Source organism: Mugil cephalus, chromosome 20 (assembly GCF_022458985.1).
Source record: "Mugil cephalus isolate CIBA_MC_2020 chromosome 20, CIBA_Mcephalus_1.1, whole genome shotgun sequence".
NCBI classification, from domain to species: Eukaryota; Metazoa; Chordata; class Actinopteri; order Mugiliformes; family Mugilidae; genus Mugil; species Mugil cephalus.
The window spans coordinates 4,800,793-4,818,462 of NC_061789.1; the positions used below are offsets into that span (position 1 = coordinate 4,800,793).

At 41.8% G+C, this 17,670-nt stretch overlaps 2 protein-coding genes across 8 annotated transcripts in view; one reads left to right on the plus strand and one right to left on the minus strand.

Moving 5' to 3' along the window:
- LOC124998465 (RNA binding protein fox-1 homolog 2-like) overlaps positions 1–10,766 on the plus strand; it is a 64,649-nt gene extending 53,883 nt beyond the window's left edge. For 4 of the 6 annotated variants that reach the window (XM_047572896.1, XM_047572892.1, XM_047572895.1 and 1 more), the window contains 4 exons: positions 94–136; positions 4,055–4,155; positions 5,741–5,816; positions 7,022–10,766. In XM_047572896.1, coding sequence (XP_047428852.1) covers positions 94–136; positions 4,055–4,155; positions 5,741–5,816; positions 7,022–7,066 — 265 coding nt within the window. In that variant the 3' untranslated portion in view covers positions 7,067–10,766. Of the gene's footprint in view, positions 1–93; positions 137–536; positions 706–4,054; positions 4,156–5,740; positions 5,817–7,021 lie in introns of those variants that run through there. The other 2 variants (XM_047572894.1, XM_047572898.1) reach the window with 2 other exon arrangements.
- LOC124998466 (G-protein coupled receptor family C group 5 member D) lies at positions 9,793–16,551 on the minus strand. 2 transcript variants are annotated; one of them, XM_047572900.1, is made up of 4 exons: positions 16,270–16,551; positions 14,504–15,680; positions 13,408–13,463; positions 9,793–13,337 (listed from the first exon to the last, which is right to left on the minus strand). In XM_047572900.1, exons 2-4 carry the CDS (start codon positions 15,603–15,605, stop codon positions 13,329–13,331), a joined length of 1,167 nt encoding a protein of 388 aa, XP_047428856.1. In that variant the 5' UTR covers positions 15,606–15,680; positions 16,270–16,551; the 3' UTR covers positions 9,793–13,328. The 2 variants fall into 2 exon arrangements, with proteins under 2 accessions (XP_047428856.1, XP_047428855.1); XM_047572899.1 differs by having other exon boundaries at positions 9,793–13,316; positions 16,270–16,539.
- Positions 16,552–17,670: the final 1,119 nt, after the last annotated feature.

The following is a 17,670-nucleotide window of genomic DNA, read 5'->3' on the forward strand; positions in this document are numbered from 1 at the left end:
ACTGTGCACCTCCTCCCTCCCTCCCTCCCTCCCTCCCTCCCTCCCTCCCATCCCTCCCTCCCTCCTCCCTCTCCCATGTCGTTCCTCTCTCAGTGTGGTGTATCAGGATGGCTTTTACGGAGCGGCAGACTTATACGTAAGTAAATCCACCTCCAGCCGACACGCCATCTCTGTCCCTCCCCCTCACGGCTTTCTCCTCCTTTTTTATTTTTTTTTATTTTTTTGTTTTTACCTCTGGGGGTGATTCTGCATGTGCGTCTGGTCATTCGCTGCACAGAGCTGCCTGCAATACTGGTCAACCCACGATGAAGAACACGTTAGAAGCCTCAAATTAATGCCTGAAAATGACTTTAAATGAGTTTTTTATAAAAGGAAAATATACATATATATGTGTATAAAATCCTGATGGATGATGGAGGGTCTCGGACACCACTACGAGGGCTGCTCTGTGGGCGGATGCGTCAGTGTATGAGCGTGTGAACTCGAGCGTGTGTGCTGATCCAGGTTGACAACGGTTGTTTCTGTTCTCTCTATAGACTAGTGTTTCAGGACTCAGTCCTTAGTCCCAGATTGCCTCAGGTAGGGTCAACTCGACACCAAAACCCACAGTGTGCATTGTTTTTTATTTTTTATTTTATTATTTTTACTGTACTACCTCCTCTGATCCTCCTTATGAATCATCTTCCAATCTGGAATCTTTAGTTGATATTAAAAAAACAAACAAAAAAAAAAAAAAACGTAAAATTTACCACTGCTTTAAGTTTTGCTTCGTTTTTCTACTAACTCACTGAAACGTGCACTTTTTTTCCAATCATGGGAAAGGGCTTTGTTTGTTTGTTTGTTTGTTCGTTTGTGTTTGTTTGTTACTGAACTACTAAATTCTTTAGCCCCTTGCATTTGTCCCGTTGAGTCCATTCAAAAGAGAACCTGGTCTCTTTTGCGTGGTTTACCAGGCTCTTATTTTGTTCTCTTGTTGGAAAATAGCACCTACAGATGTGGTCAGATGTTTGCGTACGCTTGTCTCGGACACATGGCGTGACCGTTTGGGGAATATACCAGCTAAATTCTGGATATTATACTTTTTTTCTAGTTTTTTTGTATGAATTAAACCAAAATCTCCACTAGTTCCAAAATAAACACTGTACATCACAAATATCTGGTGGCATAGTCTATAATTTGTGATTTTAGACACGTATTCTGATCTAATATGACCATTTATGTGCAGATTTTGACCCATTAAGTTCGGTAAAATGTGCAGAACAGTATTATTAAACACTATTAAAAACGAGTCCTTTGGACTCAAAGATGAACTGATTGCAATTCAAAAGTCAAAAGGGGGTCAAAGGTGCGACCTCACTTCATGTGCTAATTATGACCAAATATCACACAAATGTCAAATGGTATAAAAAAAAAAAAAAGATGGAAGGGAAAAGTCTCCAACTTCATAATGATCTGCAAAAAAACACTTTCCTTCCTGCAGATTTAGGCTCATAGTCGAGCTGCACGTGACTCTCTCTACCACTTAACCTAATGTGCACCTCCCCAGAAATGTAACTACATGTCTGGGCAACGGCTGGGATCGGTTCAAAACGCATTTCCTCGGCCACGTGCCTCAGCGACCGGAGAATTCTCCCATGTTCATCCTCCTGCACATCATCCACCGGGACGTCTTGTTTATGTTCTGTGCTGCAGGACTTTCAGTCAAATGAGCTGTTGATCCATAATTCTTAACTTAATTACCTGAGCGGCTCATGTCGGGGCCTGACTCGTCGCCACCTGGTGCTTAAGTGGCGTAATCACAGGACAGAAAAATGCAGACGCCCCATCAGAGAGTAAACTAAGCCTAATGTTAGTCTTGGGGCCACGTACAGCCTAGTTTGGTCTAAAGTGACCTGGACCAGCCACATAACAGCGACATAAGATTATTCTCTTAAATTCTTTGAGGAAAATGCACTTTAGATGAACTGGTCACATGACCCCCTGCATCATGTGACGTTGAAATGTTAAAAAAAAAAGTGTTTCCATTGCACTTTTGCGATAAACTTTTATATCGATACGTCTGAAAAAAACACATCTTGAGAGAGTAAAATTGTTTTAGCTTTAGATATTTGTAGGCGTTTCCATTACCATTTCAATTACAGTTTTCAATGTAATTTGCACATTTTACAGATTCATGTTGTGGGACAGATTACAGCCTCTGGATGGCCAAAAGTGGAGGAAAAATTTTCCCCAACTGACAAAATTTTCCTGAAAGAGAAAAAAAATAGTGCATTTATGACTTTGAATACACACACACACTTAAAACAGCCTGCTAAGTTCAATAACACAAGAACAAAAAAAACGAATGAAATAACATTTCATGCATAGGCCCTACAAAGGGGAAAATGGCTGATTTAAGTGTTAAAAATGACAAATTTGACCATTTTTCTCATAAATGAAACCCCAACATTTCAGAATGAATGATTTTATTGTGTCATGGCTGAAAGGTTAAAATATGTATGGAAGTCAATGGGACATTTTTTGGACATTTTTTAAATCTGATGCTACACAAAAATTGGTAATACCGTCAATATTTTACCCAAGACTGATTTGGAAAAAATGCCCCAACCCCACAACATTAGTTTTATGGAAACTAGCTAATTTGTTTGTTTTTTTGTTGTTGATTTTCTTTTTCATAAAAACAACAGTGACTTTAAGTAATCAAACTGGCATTTAAAGGGTTAAAATTTCTCAACAAGTATTTAATTTTTGGTAGTTTTGTAAAGTGCTGAAGTGGAGATTTATGCAGTAAAAATCAGAAAAAAATACTAATCAGTTAAGTTTTCACAGCAGTTTTTGGACATGGACATTTTTGTACGCTAAGGTCACAAGAGGGTGGTAAATTAAACGGGACTGGAGGCGAAAATCCACAATGCAACAATTTTAATTTTGTTGCCAAAGTTAATAATTATCATCCCTCTGCTGCTGCCGGTGTCCTTTACAAGTCTACGTGGTCCTCTGACTGAACTGTGTGTCTTTCACGAGCTGAAATTCTTTTCGTTTTCAGATGTATTTCAACCATCTGCCAGACCTTTTTATCATAAACTTCAGGTCTCTTGCACTATTCTGTTGTAATTCTCAGTCGGTGTCAGTGAGAGATGCTCTGAAGTGGCTCAATAAAAAAAAAAAAAAAAAAGTTCAAACGGGAGAACTCTTCCTGAATTAACCGGCCCCTCCCAGGACGAATACTGAAGCATGTGCTGACCTGCTGCTGCTGATGCTGATGCTGATGCTGCCGCTGCTGCATGCAGACATCCTGCTCCATGTCCTCCTTTCCACTCCACTCACCCAGAAAGCCTCGTTGTCTCTAACACCTCTGTTGTTTCTGCTCCGTGTCCTGCAGGCGTCTCAGAGAATGCCGGGGGTCTCTCAGTTTTCCGTTCTGAGCAGAAATGCAGCCTTATTGTTGTTGTTGTTGTTGTTTTCATCAGTAGGTCTGAATTGTAATTCTGGGTCATGCATGCAGTCTCAGTGCGAGGAGGTGATCTTAGTCGGTCCAGGCTTGTGTGGGTGTGTTTGTGTGTGTGACTTTCCTCCCTCCCCCCCCTTCCTCCCATCTTCTTCTCTTTGTTCTAAACACATGAAACAACACAAACAAGAATAATAATAATGATAATAATGATAGTAACAGTAGCTGCCTGTAGGATCCATCCTCAAACTGTAGGTGCTCTCTTGATGCATCGATCTGTCCTGACAAGACAAAGATGTTTTTATTTATTTATTTATTTATTTGTCTTCCTCTGTTTTTAACTCCCTCACCCCTAGTGGTAATAATGTAATCTAACTCATCTTCCTCTCTGTCTCACTGATACACCACTTCCTTCTCCAGACACAAATGCAATATACTGACATTTGTTTATTTTTTATTGTAAATAATATTTAAACATATAACATGTATGTATTTTTAAATTTGTGTGCATATTTTTTTTTTTAATCCTCGTCATCCTCACACCATAGCTCAGCTCTTCTTCCTCCTCTGAGGCGTGTGAGTCAGTCATGATGTGTGTGTTTCTAGGGAGGATACCCCGCTGCCGCCGCCGCCGCCGCCGCCTACCGCTACGCCCAGCCCGCCGCCGTGACCGGAGCGACCGCTGCTGCTGCCGCCTACAGCGACAGGTGAGGCTCAGGACGCACATCGACACATGCAGCGCTGTACAACAGCTCTCCTGAGGCGTTTGACCTCATTTCTTTTTTTTTTTATATATAGGGCATAGGTCTTCAGCAGGTCTAAAACAGTATTTTAGTGTTTTAACTCCTCCACTAACATAGAGGAGGTGGAGCTTATGACCTATACTGCAGTCGGTCACCAGGGGGAGCTCTACTTGCTTTAGCTTCAATCTTCTGTAACGCGGCTCGAAACGAGTGAATACAAGTAGATGAGAGAACACGGTACAACGTTTACTGTAAATCTCTCTTTTTAAAGAGATAACCGATGTGCAATATTTCGTTCGTTGGCTAAAAATTCGATTTTCCAATTCAAATTGATCTTGATTTGAAAGATCCAATATGTTTTTTTAAACATTTCCTGCATCCCGTCGTTAGAAATCTCACAAAACTAATTTCACGCAGAAAATCTTTGAGACGGTGCAATGAAATTAGTCGACATGTTGTGGGGAGACGACATCCAACCTGAAAGTTGAGTGGTTTTAAAAAAACTTGAGTGGCGGTGTCTCGATCCGATATTGATATCGGTCCAATATCAGCAAAGAAAAGAAATAAATAAAAACGATACATTATTGCAATATTATTATTATATTGCAATATTCTGCATAGTTCCCTGAGAAATTGCGAAATTATTCCCAATTGGCGCAAAACATGACTTTTACCTTTTCTTTTAAAATCAGTATTAAGACATTCAAAATCGATATTGTATCGTAAGTAAAAGTATCGCGATATATATTGCCATATCGATTTTTTTCCCCACCCTAGCGTGTGCTAAGGTGCCAACAAAGTAGCATGGAGTAGGAGTGAAGTCAGTCATGTGGCAGTATTTTTCATTTAAGTCTGAAAAAGACGTTGCAGATTAGTGCATTTTTGTTTTTGTTTTTGTTGGCTATAAGGTTAAAATTGATTTAAGCCATTGGTTAATAATAAATGGGTCAGTTTTTCCTCATACCTACTGTGTTCTCTGTTTGAGTACTATCACTTTAACAAGCTTTAACATTGCACACTACAAAATAAGTAATAAAAGTATATATGAGTCGGCTGATATCGGTCCGATATCAGATCGATATCGATGTCGGACAATACTCAAGGCTGCAATATCGGTATCGTATCGGAAGTGAAAAAGCTCTAAGCATAACGATGGAGAAGAGCAGGTAAAGTCAAGTAAAATAGTTCTGAGGCAGAAAGTTTAGTTTCTTGGGGAACCCTGGTGATGGAGGAGGCATCTTATTCAGCCTTATTCACTGGGAATGGAAATGGAAACTGAGCGGAGAGAGTTCTGGACGGATTAAAGCTGCGATTAGCCACGCTTATAACACGAGGGGAAAGTTATTTTTACGGACCTGATCTGATCTGATATGAGAAAAATGTTTGGAGCAGCTATAAATGGACTCTTTCCCAGCGCTTACGAAACAGATGAACACTGAGAAACTAAACTCTTTTAATTTAATCTGAATGCACCTACGCACGTACAGAAGCTCCACTTGGATGTTTTATTCGTTCTAAAGTGACTGATCTTTCCGTTGTGTTTTTGCAGCTATGGCCGGGTGTACACCACAGATCCATACCACGCTTTAACTCCAGCTGCTGCTGCGTACGGAGTGGGAGCCATGGTGAGAGAGAACTGACACAAACACCTACGACACACATTTAAAAAAGAATTTAAGGTTTACAGAGCACAAAAAACTAAAATGTACACACTCGAAAGGTTTGGCACACCTTCTTATTCAATGCTCTTTCTTTAGTTTGATTATATTCTAGAAGATTATGTCATAAATATAAAACGTGTTCAACAAACTAGAAAAGGCTTTTATATTTTAGAATATTTTAACTTTAATCTGATAAGAAAAAAATGAAAACAAGTACTTAAAGTTTTCCCCACTGATCCAAGTAAAAGAGGCTACTTGCTGCTTGGATAAGAGGTGAAACATCTCTAAGAACCTCTATAAGTCCAGCTTTATTTTGTTTTTGTTTATTATCAAATCTAAAATATTAACCATATTCTGTTCCTTTGCGGTTTTTACAAGTGTTAATCTGCAAAGTTATACCATTATAATGTTTTTAAAATACCAATAATAAAATCGTAAAAGCCCAGAGCAGAAGGGAGGGAGTGACGTGAAAATTTTATGAATTAAATTAGTACACGCCCCCTAGTGCAGGATGAGTCATCAACATTTTTTTTTATTATTATTTTTTTTTAAATTGTGAATTTACAACCTTTAAAATACCGTTAAGAATACGTTTAGAAATACTTGTGTCACTACCAACCCTCCTGTACATAGGTTGATTTATTTTTATATATATTTTATTTTCATTAGATTTCTCTAGGGGGTTTATTTTATATCTGTTTCAGATGAGAGAGAATCTGCTTTTTGATTTTTCTGTAATGTCATAAAAATATAAAGTAAGACTCTATCGCTTGGTCACAGTAGCTAAGTTACACATTAAAAAAAAAAACACTAGTAAAAAGAATAGTAGGCGTAAGATAGTGAAAAACAATTAAGATAAAAATAAAATACGAGTAGGAGTAAAATAGTACAAGTACAAATATACACCATATGCAAGATTTTTTAATTTTATTTATTGAATATTATGCAGACTACAGCTGAAATTTCTGGTCCATTTACACTGATGACTAATGCATCAGTGTTGATTAATATGCATCGTCCCAATTCAATAAACTAATAATAATAATAATAATAAAATGCAAACCAGATTTCATGGGAACTGGACAAATTAAATTAGTGCTTTACATATGTAAGTGTACACATAGTCAGAATTTAATTTCATGACTGTTTCTTCTGTGTGTTTCTTTCAGGCCAGTTTATATCGGGCTGGATACAGTAGGTTTGCTCCTTACTAAAAAAAACAAAAAAAAAACAAAAAAACCACGAACCACATCCAAGGAATTTCACTTTCCTCCAAAAAACAACAACAGAAAAAAAAAAAAAACCCTTTTCCAAGCTCTTTGTTTGGCAGGAGCTCCCCTCCATTTTTCTGCAGGCAGACTCCACTGACAAATCATGTGTTTTTTTGTTTTTCCTTTCTCTGGTTCTTTTTTTTTTTTTTTTTTGTGGCAAGAGTGGTCACTACTGCCACATCATCGACTCGAAACTCTTCTGTCTGTCGCTGACATGGAAACAAAAGAAAAAGAAAACTGCCAGGACACGAGTGTCTCCTATATATATATATATATATATATATATATATATATATATATATATATATATATATATAACCAAAAAAAGAAAAAAAAAGCTGGAGCCTGCTACACTTTGAGCTGCGGAGCCGCGATTTGGGACGTTTTTAACCTGAAAGGAGAAAGACTGCTGTTCCTGTGTGACCCACCCGACTCGTCCCGTCCCCACGAAGAGTTTCTGAACTTATATATCCACTGCCCTGTTAATCAGACCTATATAGACATAGAAATATAAAGACACTCTTGCATTCGAGTCCTCTACGTTTTTTCCTTCAGCGTCGGATCCCAGAGCTAACGCCACAGCACCACTACAAATAAGGTACTTTTTGTTTGTTTTGTTTTGTTTTGTTTTTTTTTAAACACTACATCGTCGCAGAGCTGCCACCTCGGACGTCCCTCTGATTTAACGTCGTGTTGATAATGGAAAGAAACAGAGCGCCCTCCCCTCCCCAACCTCAACCACAACCACCACCACCCACTTTGATGCAGAAGACATAGGAATCCTTCTTATTGTTATTATGTTATTATTATTATTTTTTTTGGGACTACTCAGCCGGAGGGAGCTGTTTAACTACGAACAATATGGCATGTCTATTCCTTTGTTGTCATTTTCTGAGATTTCCCAACTTTTTCCCTTAAAAACATTTAAAAAAAAAAAAAAAAAAGGAAGCAAACAAACAAACAAACAAAAAAAACGACAAGGAAAAAAAAATAATGTTTTTCTGCATTACCTCAGTTCTCTTTGCCTCTTTTGTGTTTTGCTGTTAAAAAAAAAAAACAAACAAAAACAACAAAAAAAATGCATTGAAACGTACTTTAAACAACGGAGCCATTGATTTATTAGTAGCATTTTTTTAAAAACAAAACGCAACAACACTACAACCACGACCTGAACTGACCCGGTAGGTGCAGTTTGTCCCTTATGCCCACGGCTCGTCCCTGATCCGCTCCTTTGAAACGCTGCTTCCAAAAAAGGACTTTCTATCTCCTGAGACATTCCAGCTGTACTGCGGTTACCGAATGGATCAGACGGACAAAGAACCAAACTAGATTTAGCCCTCGGCCACGTGGGAAGCCGATCATCAGCCGGACTGCAGTTAACCCCCCCTCCACACACCCCTACACCCAACCCCGTCCCCTCCCGGCCAGCTGAGGTATTTATTATTCCAGCCTTCGGGGGCTTTTTTGAGGCTTCAGGTGGAGTCTGTGTCTGAGTCTGTGTCAGCAGATCCCAGATTAGAGTAGGGAGATCTTGTTTTTTTTTTTTTTCTATTTATAATCATAGTTTTCACATCGTTTTCCTTTTACCGGTGCATCTGAAGGCGTCATAAATAAAAAAAAATAAATAAAATAAAAAAACAATTAAAACAACAAAAAAATAAGGACAATTTACAGATCAAGTCTCGGTCCTGCACGTGTCTCCATATATCCTCACTGTGTTGTTATCGTTTGCCTTTTTTTTTTTTTTTTTTTTTGGTTCCAAAGATTTTCCGAAGAAAGCACATTTTTTTTTTTTTTTTTTTTGGTCCTGACGTATTTCTTATATTTGTGGTTGTTTTTTCCTCTACTTCATCATCTTTCTCACTCTCTCTCTCTCTTTCTCGCTCTCTCTCTCTATATATATATATTATATTATATATTTTTTATTTTGTTTTTCTTGATGATGTGGGCTGAAGCTGTACTTGCAGTGTTGTGGCAGCGTCAGCAGACGTTGCAGCAATTTGGGAAACCGGCAAGTTTTAATTTAGCTCTCAAGCTAATTTATTTTTATTATTTTTTTTTTATTTTGTTTTTTTTATTTTTTATTTTTTATTTTTTCACTTGGCGTGGATGCAGAGGTGAGAAGCTGCAGACAAGGGAAATGAGATGGGAGTCATGAGGGATGCACAGGGATAGAGAGAGGATACTTTGAGTTGCTTTTACCAGCAAATTACAAGTGAATTAGCAGAGATGTGGGGGAGGAGAGGGGAGTCAAAGAGGCCCTGAGGCCCAGCAGAGGCACCTTCTGAACAATGAAACAGTGAGCGAGGGCGGCCAGGTGAAGGTGAGAAGCTGAGCCATAAATCATCAGCTGACAGAAGAACAACGCCCCCTGCTGTCTCTTTCTCTTTTTTGTTTTTTTTTTTGTTTTTTTATTAATGGGGTACAGTTTGCTCAGGGTTGAGCGGACACGAGCGAGGACGGATGACGTCGTTGTTGTTGTTGTTGTTGTTGTTGTTGTGTGATTGTGAAACCGCGTGCAGTAGGTCCAAATGAGTATTAATTACCTCTCGTTTTTGTCTTATTATTCCTTACAAGTATTATCAGAAGTGTTGCTACGCATGCTTTTTGCAGCAAAGGACGAGAGAGAGAAAGCAAAAAGAAAGGAGGAAGGTTTTTTTTTTTGTTTTTTTGTTTTTTAATTTTATTTTATTTTTTTTCCATTTGTGCATGAAATCATAGTGCTGGAGGAGGAACGGGTGTGTTTACATAGCAGCGAGAGGAAGGAAGTGTTATGTGATGCGAGGCGACAGGGGTGACGAGGAATCTCGGTAAAGGTCCAGCGTGAAGTGTCAGAGCATGGGGGGGGTTCAGGGGGGAGGCAGGGGGGGAGGGATATGGAGGGTGGGTGAGAAGCAAGTGGTTGTTTTTACCGAGTCGGCCCACTTCAATAATCTCTGCTGTGCGCCTCTGTGGTAACCACCAGTCATATCTGATGATGTGTGAAGTTTAATTTGATCCGTCTAGGCCGCTGTGGTTTGCTTTTATAATGACAATAAAAAAATCTAGATATTAAAAAAAAAAAAAAATGGCCCACGTCGTTATCGGTCTGTAGAAATAAAAGTTCCTGCACAGGGTTGAAACGGTGGCGGCCGTGACTGTGCTGCAGAGTCTCCTCCTGCACGTTTCTTTTTCTTTCTTCTTTTTGTTTTGTTTCCTCTAATTGGGAGTTGATCTCATTCGGAAGGCAGCGATATATATATATATATGTGTGTGTGTGTATATATATATATATATATATATATATAAGCAAACCTGACCCCCCCTTCGCCTCCATCCAGCCTCCCGTCCCGTCCCCCCTGCCCACTGCTCCCAATCTGCGCAAGTCGTCCGTCTGGGTGGGAGTTGCTGTATAGCCATTTAATAAATGGGTTTGAACTGCATGTGGAGTTATTCTGTATTTTTCTTTTTTATTTTATTTTATTTTATTTTTTGGGGGGGGGTCACATGCTCTACAAAAGCTCAGTCATCCAAGTGATTTTTTTTTTTTTTTACAAGTGTATTTTCTCACAATGTTTTATTTTTGCCATCATTGTGTCTGCCTTCTGTTTATTCTCTTCATTATTATTGAATGTATATAATAAATAAACTGTTTGGTTTTTAATGACGGCCTTTGGATATTTATTTCTTTATTTCTTTATTTTTGCCATCTCTTCTTCTCAGGTTGTCGAAGCACATTCTGAGTTCCATTTCCTTCCTGTGATTGTGTTTTTTTTAGCTGCTGCAAATGGCGCATAAACCTCCAAAGAGAAACAGCCCGTAATGGCCGAGGAACTTTTTCCTTCTCGGTGCCACATTAGCCCGTGTGAGTCAGATGATTGATGCGGGCGCCGATTGCACGACGAGCTGCATCAGTGTCAACTCTTGACTTTCTGTTCCCTCCGCGCACCCTCCAAACTTCCTCATCGCCGCCGAGGGGGAACAATCTGGAGCGATCTTTAATTGCATCTGGAGTTAATGGGCGTAAATGGTGCTGGATGTGGCGGGAAAACCTCATATCCCTGCTAATTGCTCTAATGCGCAAGAGGCCAATTGCCAGTTTGATGGCATGCTCTCCGCGAGTAATTGAAGTCGGGGCTAATTGGAAGAATAGATTGGAGGCAGTGAGATAGAAAAGGCAGAGATTGTGTCTGAGTTGACCTTTGTGGATGACGGCTCACGACGCACTAAAATAAACAAGGTCTGATTTTAATGGCGAACATCCTCTTTCTTTTGCAGCAGATTCATGTAAACTCCAAACTCTCGTTGAATCGGGAGGTTCTCGTGATGTAAAAGGCAAACAATATCAGCACTTTTGTGAGCCCAGATCTAATACTTAGTCTGGTGTATATGAGTCTGGTAACAGGCTTTGGGGTTTCTTTATTGGGCGTGTTTTAAAAAAAGAAAATAGCTCTGCAGAAACCGGATAGTCCTTCGACCAATGAGACATTTTTAACTCTGAGGACTGACTACTGTCCTAGGAGCGCTGACTAACCCTAACCCTAATGAGACTTCATTGACCAGGCAGATCTTTACCTGCAGGGAACAGTCCATCTCACCCCATCCCTAAGGCTGAACCCAACCCACTTATGCACAAGTTCTGCCACTTGTATCCACTATTTTCCACATTCCAAGAACCAATGTATGACTCCTAGGTTCTTGCCTTGATCTGCCGCCCAGTTCACACTCTACCCAACCCCAAAACCTTCTTCTTCTGCAGCCGGTGGTAGCAGCGTCACAGGGAGTTGGCTCCAGGTTGATCCAAAGCTCCCCTTCCTGGTCTGGCTCCAGGTCTTTCCCCCACCTTTTTTGGGGGGCGATTCCATCTGCTTTTTGCACATGATGTTTTTCATGCATGCGCTGTTACAATTCGCACATAAAGTGTGAAGCGAGGGTCAGCACCTCCAAATCCGGCATTTTAGTTCCTCCCTAAACCAAACAAGTATCTGAGGATGTTGGTCAGGAGTGACGGTGCCGTGGAGCCGGAGACGGGCAGTCGGTTTGATGCGTGGTGGAGAGGAGGCAAACTGTCCGGTTTGCCTCCTTTAGTCACGAACTGTGGCGTCGTGGAGGTGCTGACCCAGTGCGGTCTTTTGGAAACCAACAGAACCACATCATCCGCAAAAAGCCGAGCATTTCTGAGGTTTCCCCGGCTGCACCTTGAGATCCTCTCCTATTATAGCTAGAGCTTAGAGTAACTTCAGATGAAGATCTACCTAATTAATTAGTTATTTAGCTTAATCTCTTAAAGACCATTTTATAAGTTGTAAATTTTATTATGATTACCAACAGGGGTATCTAGTCTTTCTTTGCTTTGAGCATGCCTGATATTTATGTCTGTTCCCTTCATCTGCAGCAGCTCTGCATCAGTCTGGAGTGTCCAGATGTTGCCCCCTGGTGGTTAAACAGTGACGCTGCCACACGGGCATCACTATCATTGTGTTTGCAGTAGGTATTTAGAGCAAATGTGAAGCAGAACTTTTTATTGATAATATATATCTATATATATATATATATATATATAAAGTGATCTTAAAAAACAATTACAAAAAGACTCCTCACACATTTCTATGCACACACCGCATCCCTACTGCCGCAACTTTGAGTATGAAGATGTTGATCAGTGACGGCACAGGCGCTCCCGTCCTGTCCTCCGCCTCCTCCTCCTCCTGTCTCGTCTCATCTCATCGTCCTCCCTCGTCTCCTCTTTGGTGCAGAAGCCTCTGCTCTGCTCAGCACCTTCACACTGACAGTTTCACGCCTCCTCTTTCACCTCAGGGCTGTTGTATACCATCTGAGCAGTGCACAATACGTATTATGCACACACCATGACAGAGGCTCGCCAAGGATTTGTCATGTGGATTTTCCACCAGAAGAAAGCTGGACTATCAGAACCCTAACAGCTTCATCATAAAACTATTTTTTTTTTTTTTTTTTTTTTTTGCTTTTTAGGACTTCCTTACAGCCCCTATAAAACTATTTACATTTGGACAAGACACTTCATACTTTCAGAAGAGATTAGTGCACGACTTTCATCACCTTTTCTCCACTTTTGTGGAAATTAGTATGTGTCAGACATAAAGTTCTAATTGTGTCCGTAATATTCATCGTATGGCTCATTGAAGTTGGTGGTCTGAGGCCGAGGAATGGTATAATCTTTGTCCGGGTCGATTTCCTGCAACACACATCACAATTCCTGTTATTGCCCCATGATGGAAAGTGCTCTCATTAACTTTACAGTAATAAAAAGGTGGTTTAATACTCACTGTCATGGAGAACTCAGACTCGTAGGGTGATTGCAGCTTCGGCGCAGGTCGCCTGCCTGAAGGGACAAGTGTGAGTCAGTTGATGGCTCATTATCAGGTCGTTATATATCGTTCATCATAAAGAACCACGCTGAGAGCCAAGCTGACTGATGCCACGGTTCATTTGTAACGCTGGAGAAGAGCTTAGTGTGCACTTTGGTCATGTCATTTGCAAAATTTTCCCTTGCAAATGAAAAGTAAGGAAAAAAATACGGTTTCTCAGTTTTATGTTGAGCTAAAGCTGCTTGTGAGGCAAATCTTATGGTTTATATTAGAGTCACTTGCAGTGCTTTTTTTTTTTTTTTTTTTTTTTGCATAAAAATGACTCAAAACATCAGCAGACAGCAGCAGAACTGAAATGGTTCTGTCCTGAAGGAACAGGCTAAAATTTCCCCAAGCTGCTGTAGACAACAGATGCTTACCAGATACTGAAAACAACGATTCACTTACGTTACCACCTCGCAAATATGTGCAAATTATTAGTATTCCTTAATACTCTCAATTAAAAACAACATCTGTGGATAGGTCAGTTTCATCAGGTCAGCTAGCAGCTAGCTTACATGCTCGTCTGTTTTATAAGTTTGAGAAACGTTAAGGTGGAGATGACTCACTATCGAAAGAGTGAATAAGGCGAGATGTAAAGCTTAAGTTTAATTCTCTTTCATAGCCTTTGTTATATCTTACCTAACCCTAACCTGGGAACACCTACAATGTTTCCAAAATGAGACACTCATTCGTGTCACCCATTGTCTACTCAGACAACCGGGGTTACGCAGGTAACCTAATGTTTATTTGGAGGAGACAAACAATCTTGGACATAATGGGACATTCTTGGCAGAAGTTGGTTTTAGATTAAAATGCAGAACGAACCGTTTGGCTCTTGGTGCTTTGATACACAAACTGAAGTACATTTTTGTTGTATGTGTGTTAGCTCAGCTTTACTTACGTACATATAAAATGGACTCCAAGGAAAACGGGTGTCACCATAAAAGTCAGACAGTCAAAGCTAAGCTTAAAGTTTTGGTTTGACGCCAGCACCAGTAGAACAGAATCTCACCTCTGCCGGTTTCCGCTTCGTTCTCAAAGCTTCCATTTTCTTTCCCTTCCTTCTGGCTGCTCAGTTCTGGGCTGTCAGCGTTGGGCCTGGTCCAGCCCGCGAAGCTCAGAGGCAGATCCTTCGACATGGCCTCCCCCCTGCATAAAAAGGTGACTTGGGACAAACCGTGGCCCATCAGCAGCACCCAGCCGTTGGCCACCAAGGCGATGCTAAGGACTGGGTCGTCCCACCTCGGCCGACGGCCCAGCTCGACGTTTCCCCTGGTGAGCATCGTGATCCACACCACCCAGATGCAGGCGGAGAGCAGGAGCGTGAAGAAGAGCAGCGCGGCCTGAGCCCTCCACTGGCTGTGGGTGGCACCCGTGTAGCTGTAGCTGTACGTGCAGCAGGCGCGGCACATGATGTGCAGGGACAGGAACAAGCCGGTCGCCAGGAGGCACAGCACGTAGATTTGCATCATGGCGAATTCTGGCTGGCTGTACTCGCAAGGTTTCTCGTCCCGGACCAGCACTATGATCAGCCACTGGGTGGAAATGATAATCTGCACGGTGAAGAGGCCCAGAGCCACGGCGGGCTCGCCCCAACCCCGAGTGGCCGCAAAGCCCAGCAGGGCGAGGCAGCGGGCCAGCAGGCAGGAGAAGGCCAGGGCGAAGAGCACGGGGAAGAGGAAGATCCTGGTGGGGCAGGTCTGTGGGGTGAGGGTGATGATGAAGGCGAAGGTGATGCCGAAGATCCCGGCTGTGGCCAACAAGAACATGGACATGCTGGCCACCGCGCTGCCGATGCTGCTGCGCGCGTACCGGGACGAGCAGCAGATGCTGAGCGACCAGATTATCAGGGCTAAGAAGAGAACTATGCTGACGATGAACCCTGCAGTGGTCAAGGTCTCCAGCACAATCCCCCATGCTGCCCGGCGGTCACACAAGAACCTGTATATTGGATTCAGTCCTGAACCGCAGCCTCGGACACTTCTCGGGGAAGTGGTGTTTGAGGAAGTGGTCTGGTCGGTTGAGGTGTTGTTGGTTGACTGGCATAGACATGTGAGAGGCGCATACAGGAGGGAGAGGAGGGGGAAAAGGTACTTCTTGGACAAGAAGGCCATATTCGCCCGTAATTAATCCACACCAAGAGTCAGTCCTTCTTTCAACGGATCCTCTGAGACGACAGGCCTTTATTCCTGAAACGGAAAGCAGATATTTTCCATGCAGATCTTTGACGTGCGTGCAGAGGAAAAAACAACAGCAGAAGAGGTTTGACAGGGAGAGCGAGGAGGGAGTGTATGGACAAGCCAGAACAAGGCAGAGAAGAGTGCGAAGCCGCGGAGGAAAAACAACATGGAGGGGAGGCCGGGATAGAGAAAAGGAAGGAGAAGGAGACAGGGCGACACATGGGGATTATCATGCAGAGTTCAGGTTGGAGGAGAGAGACGGGACAGAGATTTTCACTCCTGATATGCACTTATCACTTCCTGCAGGCCACAGTAGAGTCTTTGTTTCAACTACAGAGATTCAGATGTGACCTTTTTGATGCTTGATAAATTAAACCCGGGCCCTTTCATATTAGTGAAGTTGTTTGGGACACAGAGTTTTTTGATCATCTGAGCATCATAACAATAAAACTATCATGAGAGTATCATGATGTGGTTAGTAGAATTCAAAATCTGTGTAAAATCTTAGAGCAAATACACGTTTAGTGGCTTTGTCTTCAAGGACAAACCCAAGACGAGGCTCTTGAGTTTCACAAATATTTTCAAAAAATGCACTTACCTTTTATCCTTTCACAGTCTCCAAATGATTCTCCAGAATTCGAAGTTGCAATAAACCCCCTCACTGCTCTTTAGTGAGATGATGTGCCCACATCTCCACCAGCTCGAGGTAACAGCACGAGATGAGAAAGAGACAGAGAGAGAGACAGAGACAGAGACGACCTGTCGATTGTTTTTCCGAAAAGACGAGAACCTGCAGAAATTCCTTCCCCTTCAGATCCCCTCCTGTACGCCTCGGTCTCGCTACGTCCCCTCCCTGAGACTAAAAGGTGGGGCTCGTACACCTGGAAGTGATGATGGGAGCAAAGTCACACCCCCCTGGTTCTGGATGCCGTGAGGATTTGCATCCCATTTGTTGATAACAAAACCGGAGTGTCTGGAGTTGTAGCTCAGGGGTGGGTGCGAAACGCTTTGTTGGAAGTTAGGACGTTAGGTGACTCATCCTAGTCTCACCTGGAGACAGAACGGGAGCAGCCTTGGTTACAAATAAATCACAGCAACAGCAAGAGAAATGGGTAATTTAGCTGCAGGCAGGAAGCTACGTCAAGAGCACTGTTGGCTTTTACAAGCCCATACGTAACGCCTCAACTCATGCCTGTACAGGTAGAGTTTGTAGGGTGTGTTCAGGTGAATATAACGTTACTCAACTGTGAATTCACTTTATTAATAAAGACAAAGGTCTGTCCTTTTTCCTTTATCAGGTTGGTTTTGTTGCAGGTGCAGATTGTGTGCTCATATTTGAGTGTTTAGCTTATGAAACAACACGAAGTTGAGTGTTTCAGAGCAAAACCACCGGTGCCTTTTGTGTTGCGTAACGTCTCTGTGTGGATGTTCTCATTGTTAGATCATTATTTTGACGGAGGCACCATAGCAACTCACGGTGTCTGGGAACAGTTGATGATAGAGGTGAAGGATGCTGACTTGTGGATGAGTTCGTTCGGTGAAATTAAAGAATAGGTCTGGGACGTTTCATTTCTGAGGGGTTTGCCAAGCAGGTGGCAGATTAAGCAACGTGGAGTTCAGAGAGTTGTAGCAGCGATAGGCAACAAAAACCTTTTTGGGCTAAAGTCGGCTTTGTGGTGAGGACCAGTTGAAGCACCTGACTGGCATTGTCTACCCCAAGAAAAGCAACTTTATCTCCTACCACCAAATTCACCATGGTGATAGCAGCCTCGAAGCAGGTCAGTGAGGCAAACCCAGATGAAGCGTCTGAGAGGTTTTGTTGACGCCAAATAGAGTCAGCTCTGTCCATACATGAGCAAATATATTTTACTGTTCTGCAGGTTTCACTCTGAAACATTTGGAGTTGGAAATGTACACAAGGGTTACCTAGGCAACTACAGCCTAGAGCTAGACACTGAGTTGCACTAGTGGGTGAACAAGTGGGTAAATGTGACACTGT